We start from the raw sequence: 24365 nt of genomic DNA on the forward strand, positions 1-24365 counted from the left end.
GCTCACTACTTGGTGGGATGGGGCAGAGAATCAGAAAAGTAAAAGTGAGAAAACTCATGCATTCAGATAAAGATAGTTTAATAAGTAAAGCAAACCAAGGAATTAATTCACTACTTCATTCACTTACAGGCAGGTGTTCAGCCATCTCAAGGAAAGCAGGGCTCCATCATGCATAATATTTACTTGGAAAAACAAAACACCATAGCTCCAAATGTCATCACCTTCCTTCTCCCACCCGGCTTTATATACCGAGAATGACATCACAGGGCATGGAATATCCCTTTGGTCAGTTGAGGTCAGCTGTCCTGGCTGTGTCTCCTCACAGCTTCTTGTGCACTGCCAGCCCACTCGCTGAAGGGGTGGTGTGAGGAGCAGAAAAGGGCTTGACTGCTCTGCAACAATCAAAACCATTAGTGTGTTAACAACATCACCCTCATCCCAAATCCAAAACACAGCACTACACCAGCTGCCAGCAAGAAACTCAGCTCCATCCCAGCCAAAACCAGGACAAGTTTAAACAAATCTCCTTGCCACAGTCTCAGAGTGTCTTATTCATTAGAAAAACAAATAGCTTTGACTGTATGCCACAAAAAAGAGGAAAAGAAAGGGTTTGGACAAAACCAGCCAATTCAATAGTTTCAGGAGACCTGGTGGTATTTTCAGATTTGAACAAAATTCAGACAATAGATTCTTATCCCTGTTTCTTGGAAGGGCATAAACTCTGCTTGTAAAATTTGAAGCATAGCTTGGTCATGAAAAAAGGTGAAAATAATGTTCGTAGTGCACAGAAAATGTCACTGGCCCTGAAGCCAACTTCGGATTCAGGCAATTCTACTACATGGACCTGTGTATTTGTTGGTGGAATTAAAACAAAAATAAATTAATAAATAAATAAATAAATGAAAAACTGGTTCTAAACCATATCCAAGTTGCTAAAATCACTTGCTTTCTGCTTCTGCTGCCTTTGATAAAAGGTGATAAATTTAAAACAGATGAAGCCAGAGAAACAAAAATAAAAATAAATGAAAGATTCTCTTTTGATTATCAACTTCTTGTTGACTATAACAATGATGTTCTTTCTTAGCATTAGCTATGATGAAGATTAAATGCAAATCTTTGAATTCTTATATTTTAAATTAAAGGTTACAAAGCTAGTCATATAAAGGTTGTACAATTAGACCGGTTTTAAGAAGAATCCAGATTGACCCCAAAGGTCTGTGATAAAAAGTGCCAGTCTAGTAAAGGATTCCTTTAGACTACTCTGGCATGCAACTCCCCTCCCTTTAATTAAGCAAACCAAATCATCCTTAAGACTGCATAGCAGCTAAGGGGAACTTCATCTTTAAGTTGACTGCTTTGGTGAAAACATGCATGTCTAGGTCAAATACTGATTATGAGACTCTGAATGACAAGACTGGGATGCTTATGTACCACCCCAAATCCTCTGCAGAAGTGATCTTGGTCATTATGTGAATTTTTATTGAGTCATGCTTTCCTATAGTTCAGTTACCTATACTGAAATTGATAGCATATTGTTTACCCTGTATAAATATTGAAGGTTTTAATTTTTCCAACCTATATCTGAAAAATTTCATAATTAAGGAAATTCACGTGACAATAAATTAAGACCTTTATAGCATCATCGAATCATAGAATAGTTTGTGTTGGAAGGGACCTTTAAAGGTCATCTAGTCCACCCTCCCTGCCATGAGCAGGGACATCTTCAACCAGATCAGGTTGCTCAGAGCCCCATCCAACCTGACCTGGAATGTTTCCAGGGATGGGGCATCTACCACCTCTCTGGGCAACCTCTTCTAGTGTTTCACCACCCTCATTGTAAAAAATTTCTTCCTTATATCAAGTGTAAATCTACCCGCTTTTAGTTTAAAGCCATTACCCCTTGTCCAGTCACAACAGACCCTGCTAAAAAGTTTGTTCCCATTTTTCCTGTAAGCCCCCTTTAAGTACTGAAGGGCCGCTATAAGGCCTCCCTGGAGACTAGGCTTTTATACCAGCCCAGTTTCCTGTATCCTAATTTACTGTAACAAGACCCAGCTTCTCCAGTGCTGGGACTCAGGATTCCAAGAATAATTCTGTTCTGAGAATCTCCAGGGTCCAGTTTCAAGAATTACAGAAGCTGAGTAGGCACAATAGTCTCAGGACTATCTTTATCCTCTAGCAATTCCTCTACAAATCAGCAATCAGATCAACTAAGTTTTTCTTCTCTCCCGTTTCCAGTTTTATGAAGAAAATAATTGTACTGAATAAATGCATTGGCCTATAATCCACAAGATCTCTCAACCTCCCAGACATTGCCATAATGCAGTTTGTCAAAATAAAATTTTGGCTTAATTGTGGACTCCTCCTGTTTACCTGCTGTTTGTGGGCACACTTGGTGCAAGTATTCTTTTAAGAGCTATAAACTGCCACATACTATAGCTCTTCTCAGATCAGTACCACTATCATTCCACATGCTCTGGCATGTGTGTGCTTCAGCCCCACACTGGCTTCAGCAACATGTTTCTCTTGCTGAAGGGACTTCGGCAAGAAGCAGCATCAGTCAGGTTTGGAAGAATAAGCAAATTCAATGGGCAGTGGAAGTGCACGTTTTAAAACTTTTGCTCTCCTTGAGAGCTTGCCAAGGAGACATTTCCACCATTTTGTTTGGAAATGGCTTGCAAACCTAAATAGAGCTTGAAAACTAGTTCTTCCCTGAAGTAAACAAATAGCACAGCATTCACAGAAAGTTCTCTGAAAGGCAGACGGGCACAACCAATTCTGTGTGCTGAGCTCAAGGTGTAAATCACAGGTGACTGTATCCTAAGCCTTTCCTCAGCTTGTGGGAGAAACACGAGTAACATAAAATATACCTGTAGTAGATTCATCCATCAAGAAAGTGTGTTTTTCTGTGGGCCCTTGCAGAGGTTTTGAGGGAAGCCATTCCGGCTACTTAGTTGCCAAAGCAGGCCCTTCCCACATACACGCTCAGAATGGAGAAATGCTGATATGAAAGAGAAAGGTGAAAGAGAAAGGTAATAAAATTGGTGCTTTGCCTTGCAGCAGTAGACTACCACTTGATGCTTGGGTTTTTTTCTTTATCTCATCAGCAAACAGAGCATGAGTAACCATCATGCTGGATTGTCATAAGAGTGTTACAGTGTCATCTGGTGCCAACTTGGCATCTTGCCACAGGTACTACAGAGGCAGAGTTCATTTGACTGAATTTTCTCTAGTCATTGTAAGATGTCATAAGTAATGAGATTTCCTTGGTAGCCAAACAGAGAATGCACACTAGTCCCAAGATCACCAATTAGCTTTTGTTCTACCTGAACTTAATAATATAAAAGCACATTTCACAACTTGATGGCTACCTCTCTCTACAGTATAGAACAGTGAAAGAGAAACAGTGCTGAAGATCTTGTTTTCAGTAAGACCTGCCAGTTGTTCTGAAAGATGTGCCAGTTTGTACCTTGTCTAGAACTCTTATCATGAAAGCCATTTTGTTTCTGTTTTGGCAGTTTCACTGATTTCCTGAGGTTAGGTCATTATTTTGGGGTTTTAGTTGCAAACAATTCATATATTGCTTCAGGAAAGACTTAGTGAGTGCAACTCACATGCAAATTCAGCAGGTACCACATCTTGGAGCTAAATAAGGTCTGAACCAAAGACAAGGACAAGTTCTTCCTCTGTCACTGCTGACAAAGAAAACATAACCAAAAAAATCCAAGAAATCACTGGACTATTAGAGTTGTTTTCCTGGGCATTTCATCCCTTTAACAATATTAAATGTTCCGAGAAATTCTCATTTATTAAACTAGAAAATAAAAGTAACAGGGTTGAAGATTGTGTCCACTACACAACAACTAGTATTTCCTGCCATACTGAAAAGCTTTGATGTCAGTGTGATTACACACTTACATCCTTTTCATGGAAGACCTGTTTCATTCTGTGCGACTTATGGATGCATATGTGAATCAGCTGTTTAGCTTCCAACCTACACAGCTCTATTGTCGTCTAGCTGGGAAGGTTCTACATACCTTACAGAAAATGAGGTTTCAGGTTCACTGATACAAATCTATCCCAAAGCCATAATTCACTCCAATTGTATAGAAATGTCTACAACAGAAAGTGAGAAAGAGAACAAAAGCCCTTACTTCTGCAGCTCCTGAAATGAAGTGTCTTAGCAGGGAACACGCTGGAGTCCTGTTGTCTGCTCTATGAATAAAATTGAGGAATTGAGACCCGAAGAAGAGGAAACATCTTCTCAAGAACCCCCACGATTCCTCCTCTGCTCAGAAGAGCAACAAAAACAGAGGCTGACGGGAATGAAGAAGAAGCAGGACAAATCAGATCTGATTTACCACTCCTCTGGTGAGATATAGCAGACACATATAGTAAGACTGGTATACTCAGTGAATATTATAACTAATCAGATTTAAATGCTGTTGTTTACTTTAATTGCTTCATTTTCCTGTTCAAATGATTTAAAGGTGAGAAAGGGAGAAGGAGAGGGATCTGTAATCAGACTGTACTATGGAAACGTGAAAAGGCAGTTGCTATGTTTCTCAGTTCACAGAAAGTTGCTTTGCTGGACAAACATCTTTCAGGACCCAGGCACGCTCTTGAGTAGCAAAAACAGTCAAGATGGCAAAAAAAAGGCTTGGGCTTACTCGTTTTGGAGCCTGCTAACATGGGCAGCTGTGGATGTCTGCGCCTGGGCAGCGCACAACCTATATTGCACTGTGTTAGCGCCACACAGTGTGTGCTCACGTTGTTGAATGCAGTTGGAAAGAGGATGTTCAAACTCTGCAGACAGAGGGCAAGGGGGACTGCACACCTTCCTGGGACCAGGGCAAGAGCACAGACAAGGGACAGTGTTGATTTGGTACACTCAGGGCATTTGCACACATGAAGAAAAGTTTCCTGGTCTGCGCATTGTATTCATCCAGCCGAGAAAAATGTGTACATATTGAGTGGAAAAGTTGTGGAAGCTGGTGACATTGGTTTGTTACCCACCTACAGAAAATGAAGCTGGCTAGTATAAAGCTGGGAATGGCTGTTACGAAGTCCAGAGCACCAAACTTATTTTCCCGTGCAGGCTGGTAACCCTAAGCCGTAAGCAGAAAATAGTGGTGTGGCTTGAAACAATGCTACCTGACCCATACAAGAGCCAGAAAGTAGACTCATACATTCACCTACCTTTCAGGCTGTGCCCTATACAAACACCTATGTGAAAAATATGTCACAAAAATGAGTGAAAATTATGTGAATGAAGTGATAAAGAGGGTGTCCTTCTATTCTGACCTTTTTGCCCCCCTGTACTAAAACAATGCCTGTGACCGTGCCTTTCCCCGTTACATTACAGTATTACAGGGTAAGGGAAATGAGTAAGACGTAGGCGGGATTTTCACACCCCGTTACATGAGCGGTTTAGAAGAATAGAAGAAGAAGAATGAATCACATTGTCAAAGCACACAAAAATATGCCACGGACGCAATTTCACAGCTTCCATCCTTTTTCTGCCCAATTACTGTAACAGCCCCAGGGAATTGGGTTTTCAAGGAGGAGGTAGGTTTATTTTTGTCTTTGTCTGTTGTTTATTTTTACTCCAAAGAAGTTAGACAAAGAAATACTGCATTTTGCTATTTGTGTTAGTTTTGATGTTGTTAAAATAACTGTGAGGGGTGGATAGACATAACCTGTAAATCCATGCTTTGGTCCAATGAATGCCATAGCCAAAATTTTGATGGTGTATTTTTTCTACAGTCTGAAATTTGCTACAGTCTGAGATGAACATTCAGCATGCTCTGAGAGTGGTTTGTGCTGTAGCCAATTTTCTAAGTCTAGCAGCAGCCAATTTTCATAGCAAGTTTATAAACTACAGCGCAGAAATGAAACAACTTCACAAAGAAATACTTTATATTTCCTTAAGATTTTATTCAATAATTTGCACAGGAACCGTTTGAGATGTGAAAGAAAGTTTGGACCACCTCTGGGGAAAATACTACTGTTTTTCTACTGCAACTGTTTTTTCTAAAGAAAACTGTTCTAAATGGTCTGTTTTTCTAAAGAAGCATGTGATAGGATGGGTGTAAGAAAGAGGAGGAAAAGGCATTTTCAAAAATAAATTTGCTGTTTCAGTGAGAACAGTGGCAGCGTTTCTATTTAGTACTTACATGTGGACGATGTAAGAGGGGAAAGGAATGACTCCTCCTGGATGCACCTGACCGTGGTGGATAACTAAGTCTTAGAGGGTTCCCTCTGGGCTGGTCACCCTGGGCTATCTTTTCAGCGACTGGCAGGAAATAAATATGGTGAAGCCTTCATTCATCTTGTCCTAGACTAGGGTGAATAAACTGTGTCTTAAGTATCTGTTTCTTTCCAGCCACTATTAAGGCACTGTAGAATTATTGGTTCCCCTGTGAGGATACCTATACAGCGCTTAGGTATTTTAAGTAATAAAAACTCCACCCCACAACTGACAATATCTTCAGAGTTAGGTTAATAGGTTAAAGCAATTTAATTTCTTTTTATTCATTTCCAATAACAAGTATGTTATTTACAATCCCTTATAAATTGTCTGGTCCATTATGTCCAAGAGTTAAGAGCAGTTTATGCATTTTCTATTCAAGAACTACTGAATAAAAGTAAAAATTCTCTTGGGCTCAAGGCCCAGAGGTGAGATCCTGTTTTTCCTTGTTAATAACTTGATTACCACAAAGGACTGCAGAGACAAATCTTCTTTTCTCTGATATTTTTCTGCAGCTACTACTCCTACACAGTTTCTAACATCTGCCCAAGAGATGGAGGTAATCTACGTTGACTTAAGAAAAACAAATAAATAAATAAATAACAGAAAGCACTGTGTGTGTTTAAAACAGTGGGTTGTTAGGCAGTTGTGTGAAATCTCAGTCATCACACCTGTCTCAGTCAAGTACATTACCTCTTTCATGAAAAGCTATAAAGAATTTCAAGAAGGATTTCAAATATAGCTAAAAAATATTAAAATACGGGGAAATAAGTTATTCATGTATGAAACAAAGGATGCTCGTGAGAATATTAGTATACTTGCACATGTATTTTATTATCATTATCAAAGAATATAGGAGGCAGGTCAGAAGGAAGAGTGCACTACAGAGAAACTAAACTGTTCTCTGAATCAGAGCTCACAGAAAAGCATCATGAGAGTATGGTCCTACCTATAGGGTAGGACTTACCATTAAGGAAATAATGATAAAGAAGTGACAAATATGGGGTTATTAAAAGAGGAATGGTTAAGAGAGAAGCCACTAGAAAAATTTAGCTAGTCCTCAAGTATAAACTGGAAAGAGAAAAATTTCAGTGTCCAATTGAAATAACGGGAGATAATGGGAGAAATGACTCATGAAGACTTGGATCCGTTCCAGGTGTTGCAAACAGTAAAAGTAAAACTGTGTTACTGACACTGTATGTGAATATAGTAGGCTCAAAAGTAAACCTTTAAGGAAGGGTAGTCGTACTTGTCTACTCTGCTAGATTATGGGGTTTTTAGCATATCCACAGAAAGGTGAATAAAGAAAAAATGAAAAAAAAATCCTCTCAAAACCTGGGAAAACAGTCCTCAGCAGAGGAAATAGAGTGACCCACACATACCTTAGTGATCTTCCCAGCATGTGTTTCGTGTTGGTAAGAAGGTAACACAGTGCAGTTGATCATGGCTGTTTTGTACGTTGAGTAATGTTCTGGCTGTAGAACTTAAGCTAATTGAAGAACATTTGAATACAATGCTTCTCTTGGATATAAAAAACTGAGGCCATCGATAAAGAGGCCAAGGATGTGCTTTAATTTTCTTTTTCCTTGACCACAATGTCAATTTATGAGTTCCTTTCACCCTATTTATTTCCTATGTTCCAGACAACTCAACTGCTTGTTGGGCCACACGTGAACCAGGTTGTGATTTGATTTGAAGTCAGAATAACCTTTTTTTCTTTTGATTTGCAGTATTGCCAAAGTCTTTATGATGCCCATCCCCCTAAGACCCTTGCACAGCACCTGTGATCGTACTTCAGACTGCTGCATTTACCTCACAATTTCTTGATGGGAAGAAAACTTCTCTGTTTCTTTTGTAAATGAGGAAATGAAGTACAGATTTGATTGACCGTCAGTCATAAAGTGAATCTGTGGCAGACCAGAGAACCGAGCAAAGCTCTCCATCACCTCAGTACAGTACCATAATCACTGGACTCTCAGGAGTGGTTTGTTATATATGCATGCATATATATATATATATAAACTTACACATAAATTGTATGTAAGCAACTCTATGCTGAGAGCTTAGATGTCTCTAGTGACTAGATAGGGGCCAACAATTCTTGCAACAGCAGAAATAGCTTAGACAGCTCTCCTTTGGTTCTTTGTTGCTAACCCACACTGTCATCTCAGATGAGCTTGTTCCACTGTTTGTGGTAAAGGATGCTAAGCCAGATGAAAAAATGAGAAGAAGAAAAAACTTCTGGGGTGGGAGGAGCATTATTAGTTTTAGTGATGATCACTTCTTCAGAACTACTCACTATGAGGCCTCACAATGAATGGTACTAACACAGCCAGGGAGGCAGGCAGGATGGAGTCAGGAAGGGGACATGGAGGATGCGGAAGGACAGGGTATCTTAGGCCAACACTGTTGTTGAAAGAAATGCTTCTGGACCAAGCACTTGAAACAGTTTAAACCTTCCTCTTGGAAGAGAGGAAGCTTTCCAGAAATCCAGTAGAACTCTGACAACTTTGTTGTCTCTTGAACAATTCCTATTTATTTCCAATGTGTAAGAGTCCGAAGGTTGCTAGGCCTTTGGGAATCCTTTGCAAGGCCCTGTCCGTGACAATATTTTTTCTAGCTCATGCTGACTCCCAGTGTGATGGGCATGAAGTGAACGCTTCCACCGAGGCGTTCTGAGGGATGGGTTTTAATTCATCCAGCTCTATTTGTAGCCAAGCTACACAACATCATGTTAGGTCAGGTCTCCTGGATGACAGCCTTTCCCTCTGGAAACTGTGATCCCAGCCTCCTTTATTATGTGCCTACACTTGTAGAACACCCAAATGAAAGAAATTTCATTTGGTAGAGTAGTCCCAAAAGGCTCCATACAGCACAGTGTCTGCCTGGAGCAAACCATGAACAAATATTAGGCACAAGAATGTGTTTGGACTCCTCCTCTTCTAGAGAAGAATCGCCTTTTCTCAAATTACAGCTGAAGGTGCGAAAGGAAAATAGACTTTTTGAATTCTCCCATTGCTCATCCTATCGGCAAGGGATGTAGTAAAGGCCAAAAAAATAAATGAATTCAAAATGGATTGTGGGAATCAATGGGGGATCAGGCTTTCTTGGACTGCTACGTACAGTGATCTATGAGGTAGCCTTCAACTTTGCAAGTCCGTAGGGCACTGCTTGCTGGTAGATGAGAGAGTGTATAGGCAAAGGCCTGCTTGGGGCTTTCTCTTCTCCCTATACTTTTCTTCCTAAGTATCCACCGATGTCAGAAGTTTTTGTCTGCTCAATAAAAGCATTTCTTTTGAAATCAGTTCTGTCAGGTACATGATCAGATGCTAGTGGGAACGTAAGGAAAAAGAGGTTTCCAACTTGGACTACAGTGAAGCTTGGACAGGAGACATCAGTTGGTCTCATAACGTGGCTTCTGAGACTTGTTTGGGAACCTGTGTTAGACACATAGGGAAATTTTAGGCTAGATGTGGTGGGCTTAAGCTCAATGTCTTGAAAAGCTGTGACCCAGTCCTTCAATTCATGATGACAGTAGTTAAGAAGAGGTACTGCATGATTAGTATTTCCTGTTGGAGATCTCACCTTTTGATACGGAAGAAACACACAAGGAATTCATTCCTTATGTGAATGCACAGCCCGAACAGTCTTTTAACTTAAGTGAACTATCAGCTTCTGCTTCAGTTTTTTCTTGGTTTTACTCTAATGGATATTCAGACCTGCTTCTATCAAGTTCATTGCAAACAAAATTCCCCCTATCTTTGAATCCAAAGTGCCAGAACAGATTAGCAACCATTTTCAATTCAAGATTGAAAAATATGCCATTCTGCCTTCCAAATCATGACACTTCTGCAGGGACTAGCTTCTGGAAGCAGCCTCAAGGTTAGGTTGTAATCACCCAGGTGTTACACTGAAGAAAGTGGTGGACAGCTTGTTTTAAATCCTTAGTCCTTTATAAGTCAACCAAAGATCAGAGTACTTAAGATAAACACAGGAGAACTTGCTTTGCTTATGGTTGTAGAATTTATATTCCACTGTAGACTGGACCTTAGATAAACAGGGGATCTAAACAAAGGACACAACAGTGACTGTCTTTGTTATTAGCTTCTACTACATCACTGTGCCTGAGTCGATTAAAGAGTTGATTAAATCCTAGTCACATTTTCAGCATCTGTAGCAATTGTATATAATCCTCGTGGCTCAACACAAAATCATTCCTATCTTAAAGTAAGTGTGTAACTGCAAGACCCAAACAATATGCAATTGGATTTATTAATCAGGTGGCTAAAAATTACTAAATGAGCTTGCAGACATCTCCGTTATTTGAGCAGTTTTACAGTCTTTCCACAGAGTGAACATGGGATGTTATTGATGTGTTTGCAGGTATGAATGGGACAGCCATTGAAAATTTTGCCTGCGTCATTTTTAATGTTTCCTTCATGAACTGCACTTGGCATGTGGGCAGGTCTGCTTCAGAGGATACCCAATATTTTCTGTATTGGAAGACCTCAAAGTAAGTAGGTCTTCTTGAATCTAGGGAATTTTAAACTCTGGTCTGACACAAGACATTGACAATATTTAACTGATGAAATATGTCATGTAAAGGAAAGAAGATTTCACAGGATGCCAGAATTACATCAAAGATAATTGTGGAAGGCACACGGGATGTAGATTCCAAAATGTGACAATAGAAAAAAAGAAAGCTTATTTCCTGGTAAATGGATCTAGAAGTGGACAAAGCATTCAGTCATATATGAAGACGATTAATCTGTATAGAATTGGTAAGGATTTTTTTTTTTTTAATTTTATTTCCAGTTTTATGCTAAGGGAATGAAGAATTCTTCTCTGGAAAAAAAGCATACATTTTTAAAATGCTGCTTTCAGAACAGATTATTTTTTTTCCCCTTTTCCTCAGCCTTGAGGGCTGATAAATCAAAAGGACAAAAATGAACAAAGCCAAATGAATGCAGAGACAATCTGCAATCATGGGTAATAGAACTGTGAACATTTCAGTCAAATATTTATTCTCTGAAAGAAAGGTGTCATCTTTTGGGATTAACTAGCTAAGGACGCTGGAGCAGGACTGTCTAGATGTTGGTCTTATTATCTCAACATTCTGTTAATTCGCATAATACAAAAGAAATAATTAACACTGTGAGCAAAAATTTCATTTTTTTAAATGGAATAGTGTTGCTAATAAAAGAAACCCAAACATCTGTTTAATATTAACACTATGAAAAAAGCCACACCTGCACTGATTATATGCTGAATTCAGTAAAATCTAACAAATGGTTTGTGTTTTTCAATTTTACCTACCTGCTTCAGAATATGGGGTGAATATAATAATTCTGGTAGAACTGCATTACATCTTTTTAGACAGTTTGCTTGAACATCTACCTATATTTTGAAAAGGCAGAGTGAAGAGACCTGGTTATTAATCAATAGTATTTCTCATTATATTATTGTAGAAAAACTCACCCCTCCTTCAAATGTTACTGTGAACTGTACAGAAGCTTCTCATGGTTGTGAAATTCAGTGGCAACCACCTCGCACAAGTCATGTGAAAAGAGATGGTTGTTTCAAATATGAAATTGTCATAGAAAACAAGGTAAGAATAATTATGACTCTTAATAGTATTTCGTATGCTTGTATTTCCACACATACTACCATATAACCAATACCCTGTTCTCTTTCCCTACTTAACTAATCTTTCCTTTTTGATATGCAGTGCCCCTCTTGCGCATGAGCTGAGGACTGCTGTCACTCACAAATAGGAGCAGCAAATTGAGGGATGCTTTCAGTGCACTATACAACTGGTCCTTTAAGAAATTGGGCAAAGGACTCCCAACACTGAAGTTGAATAGTTGTTCTAGCACATGTAGGGGGATAGACCATATTATCTGACGACTTTATTATGAACAGTTACAGGATACATTAAATGAACTCTAAATATACCACAAAAAAACCAAAGCTACTGTTAAATTGGATCAACCAATTTTACGTGTCCCTGTAAGGCAGTTTGTGTCCCCGTGTAGTCTTTCAGTCCTACTGCCGTTTTGTGATTAAGTTAGGTCAGAACCTTCTGTTCTGTGGTTTTCCTGTCTGCAGTCTCCTATACCATCATTCACCTTTTATCACTTCTTTCACAAACTCACTTTGCATTTGCTCCTACTTCTTGTAGTCATCGTTACCGCTCAGTCAGGTTTATCATATTACTAAATTAGGTCCAAAGAAGTAACACATGCTTTATTAAAAAGGCGCACATGTAAATTAGGATGTTCTGCAAGACCTCTTAGGAATCTCCATCTGGCCCCCCCTACTATTCATCCCACCCTTTGTGTATCCAACTTTGCCTCCTTCTCCTATTGCCTCCATTCACTAACACCAGTGCAGGGTTGCTGGAGTTTGTCTTCTGGAGTAACCACTATGTATCCTCAAGCCCTGCTTCCCAGGAAGTGGCTGGACGTCACCTGCTGATGGGAAGTAGAGAATAAATCTTTTGTTTTCCTTTGCTTCCATGCAGCCTTTGCTTTTGCTTTATTAAACTGCCTTTGTCTTGACCCAAGAGGGGTTTTTTCTATCTTATTTTCTTCCCCTGTCTCCCCCCCTCCACCTCATCCCATCCTGCTGAGGAGAGGAGTGATAGAGAGACTTGGTGGGCACCTGGCATCCAGCCAAGGTCAATCCACCACAATGGTTGATATTATACATTTCAGTAATTGCAAGTATTTTGAAGAGTTGTATGAATATGGAAAGTAGCACTATATCCATCAAAAACAAAGTTTGAAATTTTTGCAGAAATATTAGTGAGTTTCTTGGTTCAACAGTAAAAAAAACTTAGAAAATGGTGTAATAATATAGTTAAATTAAAGGTTTAAGAATGTAAAAGCTACACAGACAAGTTTTAATGGAAAAAAAAAACCACATTTCCCAAGTTTACTAGTATTTTTTTAGATACTTTGTTTTGTACAAGTAAAACATGCAATTTTAATTGGTGGGCAACCTAAGCCTTTTTTTGTTTAGTCCTTTGATACTCAGTTCTGCAATCAAATTTAAATGGAACAGTACTTCAGAGCACCAGTGGCGAGGAAAAACGTTTCAGTGGAAAAATGGCTTAACCTCAAAGTCTTTAAAAGAAAGCATTTAAAATATTAATTTTAAAATAGATTTATATTTTTTTTCTTTTCCCTGAAAATCAAACATTCATCAGGCAGGAGCCTTTGTTATATAGTAAAAAAAAGAACAATCATAAAAATTAATTTTTTTTTTTGTTGCTAGGCTGATCCCGAGAAAAACATCAAAACCACATCTAAAACAGTAAGTCTTCATTGCCATATTAATTGAATGTTTATGTTGGGTTGAAATTTCATCTATATCAGGGCATCCTGCAACCAAATTGTTTTGGTTTCACGCTACCAGTTTCAGTATACTACATATGTTCTTTATTGACAAGTTTCCTGAACTCAAAGATTTAAACTGTTAATTATAAAACATGGTACAAAAAACACCTGCATATGTAGAACTTTATATTACTTCTATGAAATTCACAAAATCTTCAATTTTACAATCTTTGTACTTCCTACCAAATTCATATATATGTAAAAATATTGAACATAATTCCACATTACACTTAGACACACAAAATGTGAATTTTTTCTTTGTTAATGGTCTCTAGAAGGGGTTGAGATGGAGAAGGCAAGAAAACAGCACCTGAAAGATTAAGCCAGTATAAAAGAGGAAGAAAAAAAATACCCAGTTTTCAAGAAGGCTCAATATTCTTATGAGAAGGATTTCAATATATGTCAAAATTTTCCCTTCTGTATAATCTGGCTGTTAAATTCTACCTCAGTTTTAAAAACATCCACAGTAAGGGAATGCCAGGTCTTTAAAGAACTACCTTCTAGTAAAATAAATAATTTACAGACTGAAAATAAACTATGGATTATTTTTTTTCCCAAAGTCACATTGTTTAGCAGGGAAGCATACTGCAAATTTCATCTTCACTTCACCAATAACAAAAATGTTCAAACAAAAGGAACTAGGATGGAACAAGTTAATATATTAAGGGATAATTTTCTATTTGTTATTTCATTCTAATCTGTTCACAGAAATATTTGTAAAATTTTCTTTTGTAATTGTTTGCATCGTTAAATGAACTTGACAGATTCCTAACATCTGTAACTCTAGTGAATAATAAGTTCTCAGTCTAGTTGTTGTGCATTTAGGAAAGAAGCATCACAGGAAACTCCTACATATTTGGGAGCTTCAGTGCAAAAAAAAGGTACAGCGTCAAAATCAGAGCAACTGACAATGGCTGTTTGGTGAGCGCAAGCTGGGGAGAGTGGAGCACACCCGTAGAGTTTGGTAAGAACGCAAATCGCTTCCTTGACCTAGTTTTCCCTCAGTTATTACTTGTCTGCCTCATTTATTACTTTATACTTACAGATGGAAACACATTGATATTTGTTCATTAATTTGCTAGGATGAAAATGAGTGAACTGGCACATCTCTTAATACAAGGGAGGTCTCTAAGCATTCTGGTGTGACAGTGGGTGCTTCTTGCAAGGAGGCAGTGAATAAGGCAGACCTTTTTGAAGTCTGTTGCCAGCCCTTTTCCTTCTTCCATTTCTGCTTCAGGCTTTGTAAACTTCTCTTTTCCCCTCGTACTCTCTGCCACATTGGATTTTGAAGTACTCTGTAGGTCTCAGTTCCTCACAAAATGCTTAGTACGGTCTTGAGTTACTGCAGACGGTCCACGTCTGTCAGCCGTCCCGTTCCTTCACATGTTACAGGGCAATGAGGTGCCAAGCTAAAGAAGCAGCCACTTCATACTGGTGCTTGACACTATCACACAAAGCAGATTGCACATAGGTGACCAGTCATTCCTGTTTTGTGATACTGATCAACCCTTTTGATGATTGCTTGTCTTTCAGGAAAAGAACAACTTATATCTACTTCATCATATATGTTGTTTCTGATAGCAGTGCTGGCAGCAAGTCTCGTATTTTTTCTCTGCAAAGTGTAAGCCTTATTTCTCATGCAAAATTTTTATTCTGTAGTTGAAATAACACCTCTTTCCCCAACAGAAAATTTCTGGCCTCCTTTTAAAGGAAAGGAGGAAGGGGGAAAATCCACACGGAACTGTAGCAGGAATCATAACCTGCTAGATGTTGCTCAAGTGGACTCTATATTTCTGATTCCCAACCTCCTTATCCACTTGATCAATCATAACACAAAACTTTCCAATAGTGGGACAAGGCCTTATATCAGTGACACTTTCCTGCCAACAGACCCTGCAATGTGGGTGGGTGGTACATGAAATTGTTTCCTTCTTTTGAGGATATTTCCCTTTCAGATACTTAAACCAGCAACTTCCTATTATTCTTTAATAAGTCATAAAATAAATTATTCTAATCCAAATTCTAAACAATGAAATGATACCATTGTATTCACCCTAGGTAATTTTTAGTTACTTTTTCACTTTGTCTTAGAGGGTTAAAATAATACCTCAGAAGCATTATTATATAGTACATGTTCATATGTTTGCATACTAAGTCTTGTCTTCACCAGCCCTTTTTGTCATTGTAGAAGCATTTATTTGAAAAAAACATCTTCTACAGTACCACAGCCAAAAGACCCATTCAATGAGATGTCTCCAACAGATTTCCAGGTATGTTTTCTTCCCGTTTGCCTGAAATTGTTGTAAATAAGGATCCATTGCAGTCTCAAAGGTATGACCTAAGTGTCAGAAAGATGCACAAAAACAAGGATAAATTACCTTTCTTTTTCTTGTTCTTGGGGTATTGAAAGAGAAGGTCTATATGCAATAATTCTTTTGGGTTTCCTTTTGCATTCTGAAACACTGGTCATCTGCCTACCTGGAGCACTGGAGAAAATATACAGTTTAACCCTGCTCTCCCTATAATCCATATGCTATCACTAGAATAGTGCTAAGCCTGAACTTCTCAGCCCAATAATAATGCAGAATCAGATTGTTGGCCAGCTATTGGGAGAGAAGGAGCAAAGAATAGTTTGCTGGCCAAAATAGTTGTGCCATAGCAGATGTTGAGATCCATGTTAGTATTTGGCAATGATGCTGAAGGAGGGAAAGTTTCTAGGGTACGGTATGCAAGAAAGTATAGAAGGGAGCTGAGAGGTTCTGGCTTATGCAGAGACATGAAGCGACTCATGAGAAGAAGAAGGAACAGACAGACAGACGTTGCAAGTAACAGAGTGGAACTGTCCATCTAGAGAGAACGTCACAAAGTTTGTTGCAATTTTTAGCAGCCTTCCAGTACCTAAAGGGGGCCTACAGAAAGGATGAGGAGGGACTCTTTATCAGGGAGCGTAGCGATAGGACGAGGGGTAAAGGTTTCAAACTGTAAGAGGGGAGATTTAGATTAGACATTAGGAAGAAATTCTTTACTGTGAGGGTGGTGAGGCACTGGAACAGGTTGCCCAGAGAAGCTGTGGATGCCCCACCCCTGGAGGTGTTCAAGGCCAGGCTGCATAGGAATTGAGCAGCCTGGTCTAGTGAGAGGTGTCCCTGCCCATGGCAGGGGGGCTGGAACTAGGTGATCTTTAAGATCCCTTCCAACCCAAACCATTCTATGATTCTATGATTTGCTGAAAGTCTTGAAGTTAGCTACAGCCAGGTCTGGAAGCACTTGCCTGTCTGCAAGGACACACTGAATCACTGGTGAGCCTTTATAAAATCTTTTACTTTCTGTTCCTTCATCATGTTAACTCTCCTATGTTTAAAAAGATGAGTCATCTGGCTTTTGAGTTGACAAGTCTTTTGTTCCTCTTTGGGGAGCTTGTCATGGAGTGAACACCTAGACCTGTCTACTGCAGTCCTCTTATTGACAGAGTCCCACTACAGCTTCTATATAATAAATAACAACTCTTTGAATAACAGGATTCATAAATGGTAAACTCGTGGATAATCTCATGTATGAAAAACTGATGAAATGTTTTATTCTTCCTTTAATAGACAGAATATAAGAATCTGTTTATGAAGCATGAAACTGAAGAAATAACAATTATTGAAGAAATGATGTAATAGCATCCAACTGAAAGGAACAACTTGAATCTTTTCAAACATATATATCTTGTTGACAGTAATTTACAGGTTTTTCTTATTCTCTCCCTCTTGCAAGCAAAGAAAATAATGTTGCCTATAGAGACGATTCCCCAAGAGCCTATCTTTAAAAGCCTCTTTGTATTTGATTGCATTTTCCATAAATAATTTGACTTGTTTGGGCTATTTTTGTTTCTTCTTATGATGAGTATTCTTGCAATGCTTCAGCAAAAATATTTCAGTAGTGCTTTGGAAGTTATTATACTGCTTTTCAACACCATGCTAAAGAATGAAATAAGAACAGCTAAACTTCAGGGTTTTATACAGGACCTCCAGTGGTCCAGTGCCCTGGAAAAAGTACAGCTATATTGAGATCGTGATCAGGAATAAAAATTTGTCATCTGTATGAAAAACCACTGACAACTGGCCAAGATTAAACCTCTTAAATATGATTATTTATTCATACAAAATCAATATTGTCAAAGTGATCAGGAGACATTTTCTCATACGTCTATTTGTTGCTTTCAAACTATGTTGCTACATCCTTCAGCACAGCATGCCCTAGATGTTGCTCACAGCCATTTACAAAACCAAAAATTTGCTCCCACATTTCATCACTTCGTATCTGCGTTAGATGAAAAAAAATAGCTTAAAATGTGACCGCTAACAGGTAGCAGATAACTGTGTGTATGTGGGGGGGGGGGGGTGGGAAATGTTGGAAATTTAACTTTTGAAGCCTGCCACTTGCTAGCTGCAAATGGTACAGGCTGGTTGTGTGGTTTTGTAACACCTGGGCAAAAGAGAAGCAGCACATCATGAATCCTTCAATTAGTAAGGAGATATGAGAGAAAACCACCAACTTGGAGGCTAACCACACATTGCGCTTCTGTAGATGGATTACTTAGATTGGGAAAACCAGGAGTTAGAGGACATTTAGAGCCATGAGGTCCCCTGTGCCATGCCCGTGTCCCACCCCTTATCCAGCCCCATGCCTTTACTCCTCCACATGATATCCTTGTGTCTCCGCTTCTAAAGGTCTCTGTCACCCGGACCTACACTGCGTCAGTGTGTTAGAATTGTAAATCTTTGGTGGTACCATACAAAGGTAAACAAAGGTAAAACAAATTAGCCATGGACATCTGGTCAAACAAAACTACAAGCAGCTCAAGAAAAGTTCAGGCAGAGCAAATCTGACAAACTTCAACACCGAGGCCTTGCAAACTCATTACAAAGCTTATAGCCTGTTACCAGAAATGGCAATATCATATTACAGGGCTACATGGTTACAACAACCAGGTTTACTAATACCGCCGTTACAAATTATCTGTTTTTTTCCTCATATCAGCATTACTTGGAGAGTGTCTCTACAGAATAATCACTAAAGATCACCCGTGCCTGCTAAGCAATTCTGTTCCTGACTGGCTTTTCTAAAGCTTTACCTTAGGCTGCTAAAATGACTTCTTCTGAAATTGGTTTAATCTTTCTTTCTGCATTTTTGCCAGGAAAAACAAAACAAAACAAAAAACCCAAGCCAAGCCAAACCAAAACAACAACAACGAAACAAAAACAAACAAACAAACAAAAACAAAAAACAAACCCAAACCAAAAAAACAACCAAACAAAAAACCCACAAACCAAAAAAAAAAAACCACACTCATAGGACAGACTCTAGCACAGGGGAATGTCTTGAGTGGTATCCACATTCTAGTAAATTGAATCCCTGCAAAACAGAAGAGATGCTGCCGAGGTTAAGAAAAGAGTGCGCCAGGTGAAAAACCTCTGTATGGCGGAGTTAGTTGTCCTCACCAAACCAGAGCTTCCTATGGGAGTTCCACTTCTGTCCAGAGCAGAGCCCTGGCCAGAGGGACTTGATGCCTTGAGCTGTCCCATACTGTGAACTGAGCTCCAGCAGACAGACACCAAGTGAGGTCCTACAGCAAAGGAAGGTCAGGAGGAAGCAAGTGGTGGCAGAGGGCAGAGAGACCTGGATCTGTGAGGTATGCGAGGACACCTCTGGCATAGTGGATTGTGTGCCAGGGCTAAGGTGGAAGATGTCATGAGCTGTTTAGAGAGGTTACTTGGGACTGCAAGGGATGAGCTGTTGTCTGTGTCATAGCACCCAAGACACAGGAAAGAACAGGAAGGATGTGCTGAAGGCTAAACCCAAGCTGCTGGCAGGAGACTTCAGCACATCCATAGTAAGTCTCTCTGAAGTACTGCCAGTCTCTCAGTTAAGGGCTGAGAGATGGGCAGAGCGCTGGATCTCAGATCCTGTCCTGCCCTGAGCAAGCTGTAGTCTGCTCTCATGACACCCAACATTTATAGTATCCTATTTGCCTTCTTCCTCCAGAAGCTTAAAGTCTACCACATCATGATACTTGCAGTCAAGACCATCAATGACTGTCACATCCATGATCAGTTCCTCTTTGATGAGTTGCAGATCAGCTGAGTACCTCCTGTAGTTGTCTTGTCCACCATCTGTATCAAAATATTGTTCCTGGTGATCTCTATAATTCTCTTGGCTTGCTTGTACCCTGACATTTTGTCCTTCCAGGAGGTCTCAGGACGGTTAAAGTCATCTCAGATGGTTGAAATTCCCTCATGGTAGATAAAGTTCTCTCAGGGCGATAAAATTCCAGTAGAACAGATGACCTCCAAGAAGCCACATTTGAAACCAATTTTTCCTATGTTTCCGTGTTTCTAAATAATCTTTCATTAACAATTTGTTTTTAATAGCTTTTTAAAACACAACCAGAGAAGCAGTCTTCTGTTTAAGTTGTAACTGCCAAAAGGTAAGAGCACCTTCATCAAAATTGGTCAACTAAAGCCAGAGCTTACTTCAAAGAGGAATGAAACAGTTAGGGTCTACTGGATCCTCTCCATCCTGCTTCACTCACAATTGATCGTGGCCCCCACTGCATTTATTACAAAAGCTGCCAAGGCTGCATTCAGAAAACTGGAATCCACTACTAGCACCCTGATGAGAATTCCAGAAATCCTGTGGTAGTGGAGGTGGGAGTAGGAGTGGAGTGAAGGTGTCCCTTTCCCGTCCCTGTTCAAAGGTCCAATATAACACTCACTGGAAAAGGATGGTCAGGGTATAAAAACCTTCTAACCAAGTGGTTTGGATGTTCACACAGACAGAATTCCTGTATTCTCATCTCCTATGGCTCTTCCTCTGTTCTGTGGAGAGGCATTTGCTAAAAACTAGGAAGTTCTTGCTGCAAGGACCAAAGAGAAGACCTTGTCTCCCATTTGTATTTTTGTGGTCTACACAAAAGCTGTAAGACACCAGTATAGGAAAATACCTGGGCAGTTATTGTGAACACTTCTATTGTTGGAGCAATAAATTATTCTTCAAGTTTTGGGGACTTTAGAGCAAGGTTGGTTTTAATCACGTTCCTGCAATGACTCCAGTCCTTGTAGAGCCAAAAGTTGGAAAACAGACCTAGTGTCTCTGCCCAGCTTTCTCTTCTCTTTCTCCGCTTTTTTCTCTTTCTCTTCTTCTCGTTTCTCTTCCAGCTCCTAGCAAGGCCATTCAACACTAGTTTTCTGGCCTCTAAAAGATAAAAGACTATGGTAGCACCATCATCAGCACCAGCTTTGCTTGGGATTTTTAATTTTTTGTTGATTTGTTTGCATTTTTGAAAGCCTCAGGGCAAGACTTCTAAATACAGACACCAAGGAAATCCCCTGTGTAGCAGAGTTTCTTTGTCTGTGGTAACATCACTGTCCTTGTGGGCTGTTTGGATTGTTCTGCTGCAGTATATTCCAGTTGAAAAACAAAAAAATACCTAAACCTTGAAACCTCCAAACCCAGACTTCCTCATTTTTTTATGGAGGTGTATAATCTGAGGGAGTGCCAAAGACCACGCTGCTCCTCTGCTGCCTGCTCCACAGGCTCAGGAGATCTCCAGAATGGGAGCACAGGGCTTTGCATGGGATCCAGTGGGAGTTCAACTGGAGAAAGAGAACCCAGCACTGGACAGATGTGTTTATCTCTGTCTACCCATTGCAAGATGCATAACTGGGATGACTCAAAGGTTGGGAGTTGATGACACTTCCCAGTACCAGATTTAGGCACAGAAAAAAACACACAGTTGCCCAGGGCAGTCAGCGCCCCATTGCATCAATGTTAAACAGTGTGATGAAAGGGTGTCTCAGATACAGATGCTGCCCAGAAATCCAGCCACAGCCATCAGTGGGCACAACCTTGTGGTCCAACTGCTTCTGCCAAGAAATCTCCATAGGAGTGTGCAGCTACACCCCCCCTCACAGTAACAGCTGCCCTTAAACACCATCCCTAAAGTGGTGCAGGATCAGGAAATGCAACTTCGGTGCAATTGATCCTAGCCTTCCTCCTCCCCAGTCCAATCTCGGTGCTGCATGGATCACCTCAACTCCCTCCCTTCTCCGCTCCTGCAGTGTGAGGTGCCACAGGGTGAGAAGAGCTCCTGGTTTGGATATGTCTGCTGATGGAGTGGATGGGAGACTGCTTAGAGCTCTGGGAACTGACCTATTGAAGGACAGAGACGAAGGGAGGTGAAAGTCTGTGGGAAAGGACAGAGAAAGGCAGATGGAGAGAAACTCTGTCTTCCTTCATTTTCCAGAACGCCATTTGATTCTCTGTGACATTTCCTATGGCTCTGATTTTATCACCCTGGGAACTCTCCCCCCTCCATTCTCTATGAAATACTGTCTGTTACCACAGCAAAATCGAGTGCTTTTCTTCCAAAGATGAGGACACACTAAAGTGTGTGGTTTTTTCATTCTTTGTGATCAGAAGTCCTCTCTTCCAACTTTACAGCACAGTAAGTGTTAAAAAAAATGCCTACATGGATAAGTATGGAATTTCTTTAATCTGGGAGTGCAGTGAAACTTCTGACAATGGATTACTCTTTCCTCTGAATGACTATCATGGTCCCAGACCTGAAGTCTAGGCTTTCATTTGCTTTGTCTGTTGACACCTTTAATGTGATAGGGATAGTAATAGTGATTCTTAACAAAAAGAGCTTCTTCCATGACTAAATCTACTTTCTGGTAGAATATCCACTATTCTTTTTTTTCCTTGTTCCACTGTTTGCTTCATAACTATGCTTCAGAAAACCTTTGTTACATTTCTGTTCTCTCCTGACATATGAAGGAAGTGAACTCCCATGAATTGATCCTTATAAAGGCACCATCGCCTTAGACCTTTTCCTCTGAAACCACAAAAGACCAGGCCAAGCTCTATTAATTCTCTCATGATTACTGTTTCTAGGGATGAGTGGAGCTTTTTTAAGCTCTGGATGCTCAAGGTGAGTTGTTCATCTTCTCAATCAATATTGAGTTACTGACAGACATGATCAAATGCATGAATATAACCATAGGGTGTCACTTATATTGCTTTTCAGTTCAGGCCTTGCTTTATGCTTCTAGTATGGCATGTGAGCAGAAGATGAACTGGTTCAGTTTTTATTTTTGTATAAAATACTTCTGCAGTCAAAATGTTCCTTATATGATGAGTAGATTTGCTGTGCTACACCTCTTCCCTTTATACTGCATGAGTTGCAGAGGAGCAAGGAGGTCAGATATCCACTTTGGGACATTGGCTGGTCTCGGTGACAGCTCAGCATCATTCATGTTTACAAGCAACATAAAAAAATGAACCTGGCAAATGACAGCACACTTACAGTTCATCAGTCCTCAGTCTCACACTCCAGCAGGAATCGAGGAAGCAGAAATACTCATGAGCCTAGGCATTTCTGGGTGTCTAGAAAGTAGGCCCTCTTTGTCCCCAGAGGCAATCAGCACTGCACTGTCTTTGGCTTTCTCTGTTGGAAATCGCTATATCTTAGTTATGTGTGAATAGCTGATACGTTAACTACGGCTGGTATGGTTGTATCACTCCATATGTCAATAAATAGGATAGGAATGGCCTTGAGATTTTGCTAAAGGTGAATCCTGGAGCATTCTGGAAGGGTGCTGGGCAGCAGGTGACTCTTCCCAAATATAGCAGACAAGAAATAGGACTGGTACAGAAGCACATGGACTGCTCTCTCTCCTACAAGTTTTTAACTCCAGAAGAACAGATCTGCCTGTTTTTAAAACAAAAATGTTGACATATCTTTCTGTTTGAAAAATGTCATATTTTCTAGTGATGTTTCAATTTCAATATGTGAAGATTACTTTACATGGATTATAGATCTCCATATTAAGCAAATTACATTGTCTTCCGTGAAGCAAAGCCTTTCAGGGTATGAAGGAACTTTTGATGGTTTATACTGTTTATAATAACTCTCTCCTTTAGAAGATGCACAGCTGTGACCTGAGAAGGGATCAAATGCTCAGCAGCAGGCCCTGGAGTGGCTTTTTGTAGTTAGATGCTTACTACTTGCAATTTTTTGTCTGTTTTTGCAGTGTCTTGTGGTTTAATTTTTTTGACACTTGGAGAAATGGACTGAGAACAAACCCAAATCACAACTTTTTATAGTGATATATCTTATTTGAAGACTTCACATTCAAGTTTTGAAATCCTCTTTTTCCACAGGCTTAAGGATCTTTTACAATTTGCGTTGTCATCTCCCTGAGTGTTCCAAAGACAATCCCTGCCCAGCCCCGTGGGACTCTCCTACCCTGCACAGCGCACAGGACCCCATGTCAGCCCCCCGTGTCCATCAGTTCCTGCCCCAGTGATGCTGCAGCAGGGCCGGTCTACAGCTCCCCACAGCCCTGCCCTGCCTGGACATGGGCCCTCTGAACTGGGCCACCCATGGGACTACAACCCAGCCTGGCCTCGGCCCAACCCCAGGGAGGTGCCCGATGGCCCAGCCCTGGTGGCTTCAGCTGCCCTGCACCCATAAAGGGGTGGGATGGGCCCTGGCTGCCAGGCCCTGCCGTCACCCACCATGGGGAGCCCCTACTGCCCCCAGCCCCCAGACATGGTTTGTATTGAGAGATGCTACTCATTATTATATAGAGCTAGAGAGAAATACCTGTAAAAGAAAAGATTTCTATGCACTTGCTGGATTCAAGGCCAGTCTGGATTCTTAGAGC

The 24365-nt window shown here is 40.1% G+C and overlaps 2 protein-coding genes across 10 annotated transcripts in view; one reads left to right on the plus strand and one right to left on the minus strand.

Moving 5' to 3' along the window:
* Nucleotides 1–193, minus strand: part of LOC128917576 (interleukin-5 receptor subunit alpha-like) — a 35456-nt gene extending 35263 nt beyond the window's left edge. For both annotated transcript variants that reach the window (XM_054220891.1, XM_054220882.1), the window contains exon 1: nucleotides 128–193. The gene's annotated coding sequence lies outside the window, so the exon portion shown is untranslated. The remainder of the gene's footprint in view (nucleotides 1–127) is intronic.
* Nucleotides 194–4320: 4127 nt separating this feature from the next.
* LOC128904317 (granulocyte-macrophage colony-stimulating factor receptor subunit alpha-like) lies at nucleotides 4321–17763 on the plus strand. 8 transcript variants are annotated; one of them, XM_054188443.1, is made up of 12 exons: nucleotides 4321–4371; nucleotides 5366–5568; nucleotides 6766–6809; nucleotides 7981–8234; nucleotides 10634–10763; nucleotides 10856–11031; nucleotides 11719–11858; nucleotides 13529–13567; nucleotides 14476–14614; nucleotides 15184–15271; nucleotides 15839–15920; nucleotides 17244–17763. In XM_054188443.1, the coding sequence occupies exons 5-12, from the start codon at nucleotides 10636–10638 to the stop codon at nucleotides 17310–17312; spliced, it is 861 nt and encodes a 286-aa protein (XP_054044418.1). In that variant the 5' UTR covers nucleotides 4321–4371; nucleotides 5366–5568; nucleotides 6766–6809; nucleotides 7981–8234; nucleotides 10634–10635; the 3' UTR covers nucleotides 17313–17763. The 8 variants fall into 8 exon arrangements, with proteins under 8 accessions (XP_054044418.1, XP_054044422.1, XP_054044415.1 ...); XM_054188447.1 differs by lacking the exon at nucleotides 7981–8234; XM_054188440.1 differs by lacking the exon at nucleotides 6766–6809.
* Nucleotides 17764–24365: the final 6602 nt, after the last annotated feature.

This window comes from Rissa tridactyla, chromosome 1 (assembly GCF_028500815.1).
Source record: "Rissa tridactyla isolate bRisTri1 chromosome 1, bRisTri1.patW.cur.20221130, whole genome shotgun sequence".
NCBI lineage: Eukaryota > Metazoa > Chordata > Aves > Charadriiformes > Laridae > Rissa > Rissa tridactyla.

Coding starts and splice junctions, on each gene's coding strand:
- LOC128904317 (XM_054188443.1), top strand. CDS start 10,636: ATGAATGGGACAGCCATTGAAAATTTTGCCTGCGTCATTTTTAATGTT. Junction 13,568..14,475: donor TCAAAACCACATCTAAAACA/GTAAGTCTTCAT, acceptor TTGTGCATTTAG/GAAAGAAGCATCACAGGAAA. Junction 15,272..15,838: donor GTATTTTTTCTCTGCAAAGT/GTAAGCCTTATT, acceptor TTGTCATTGTAG/AAGCATTTATTTGAAAAAAA.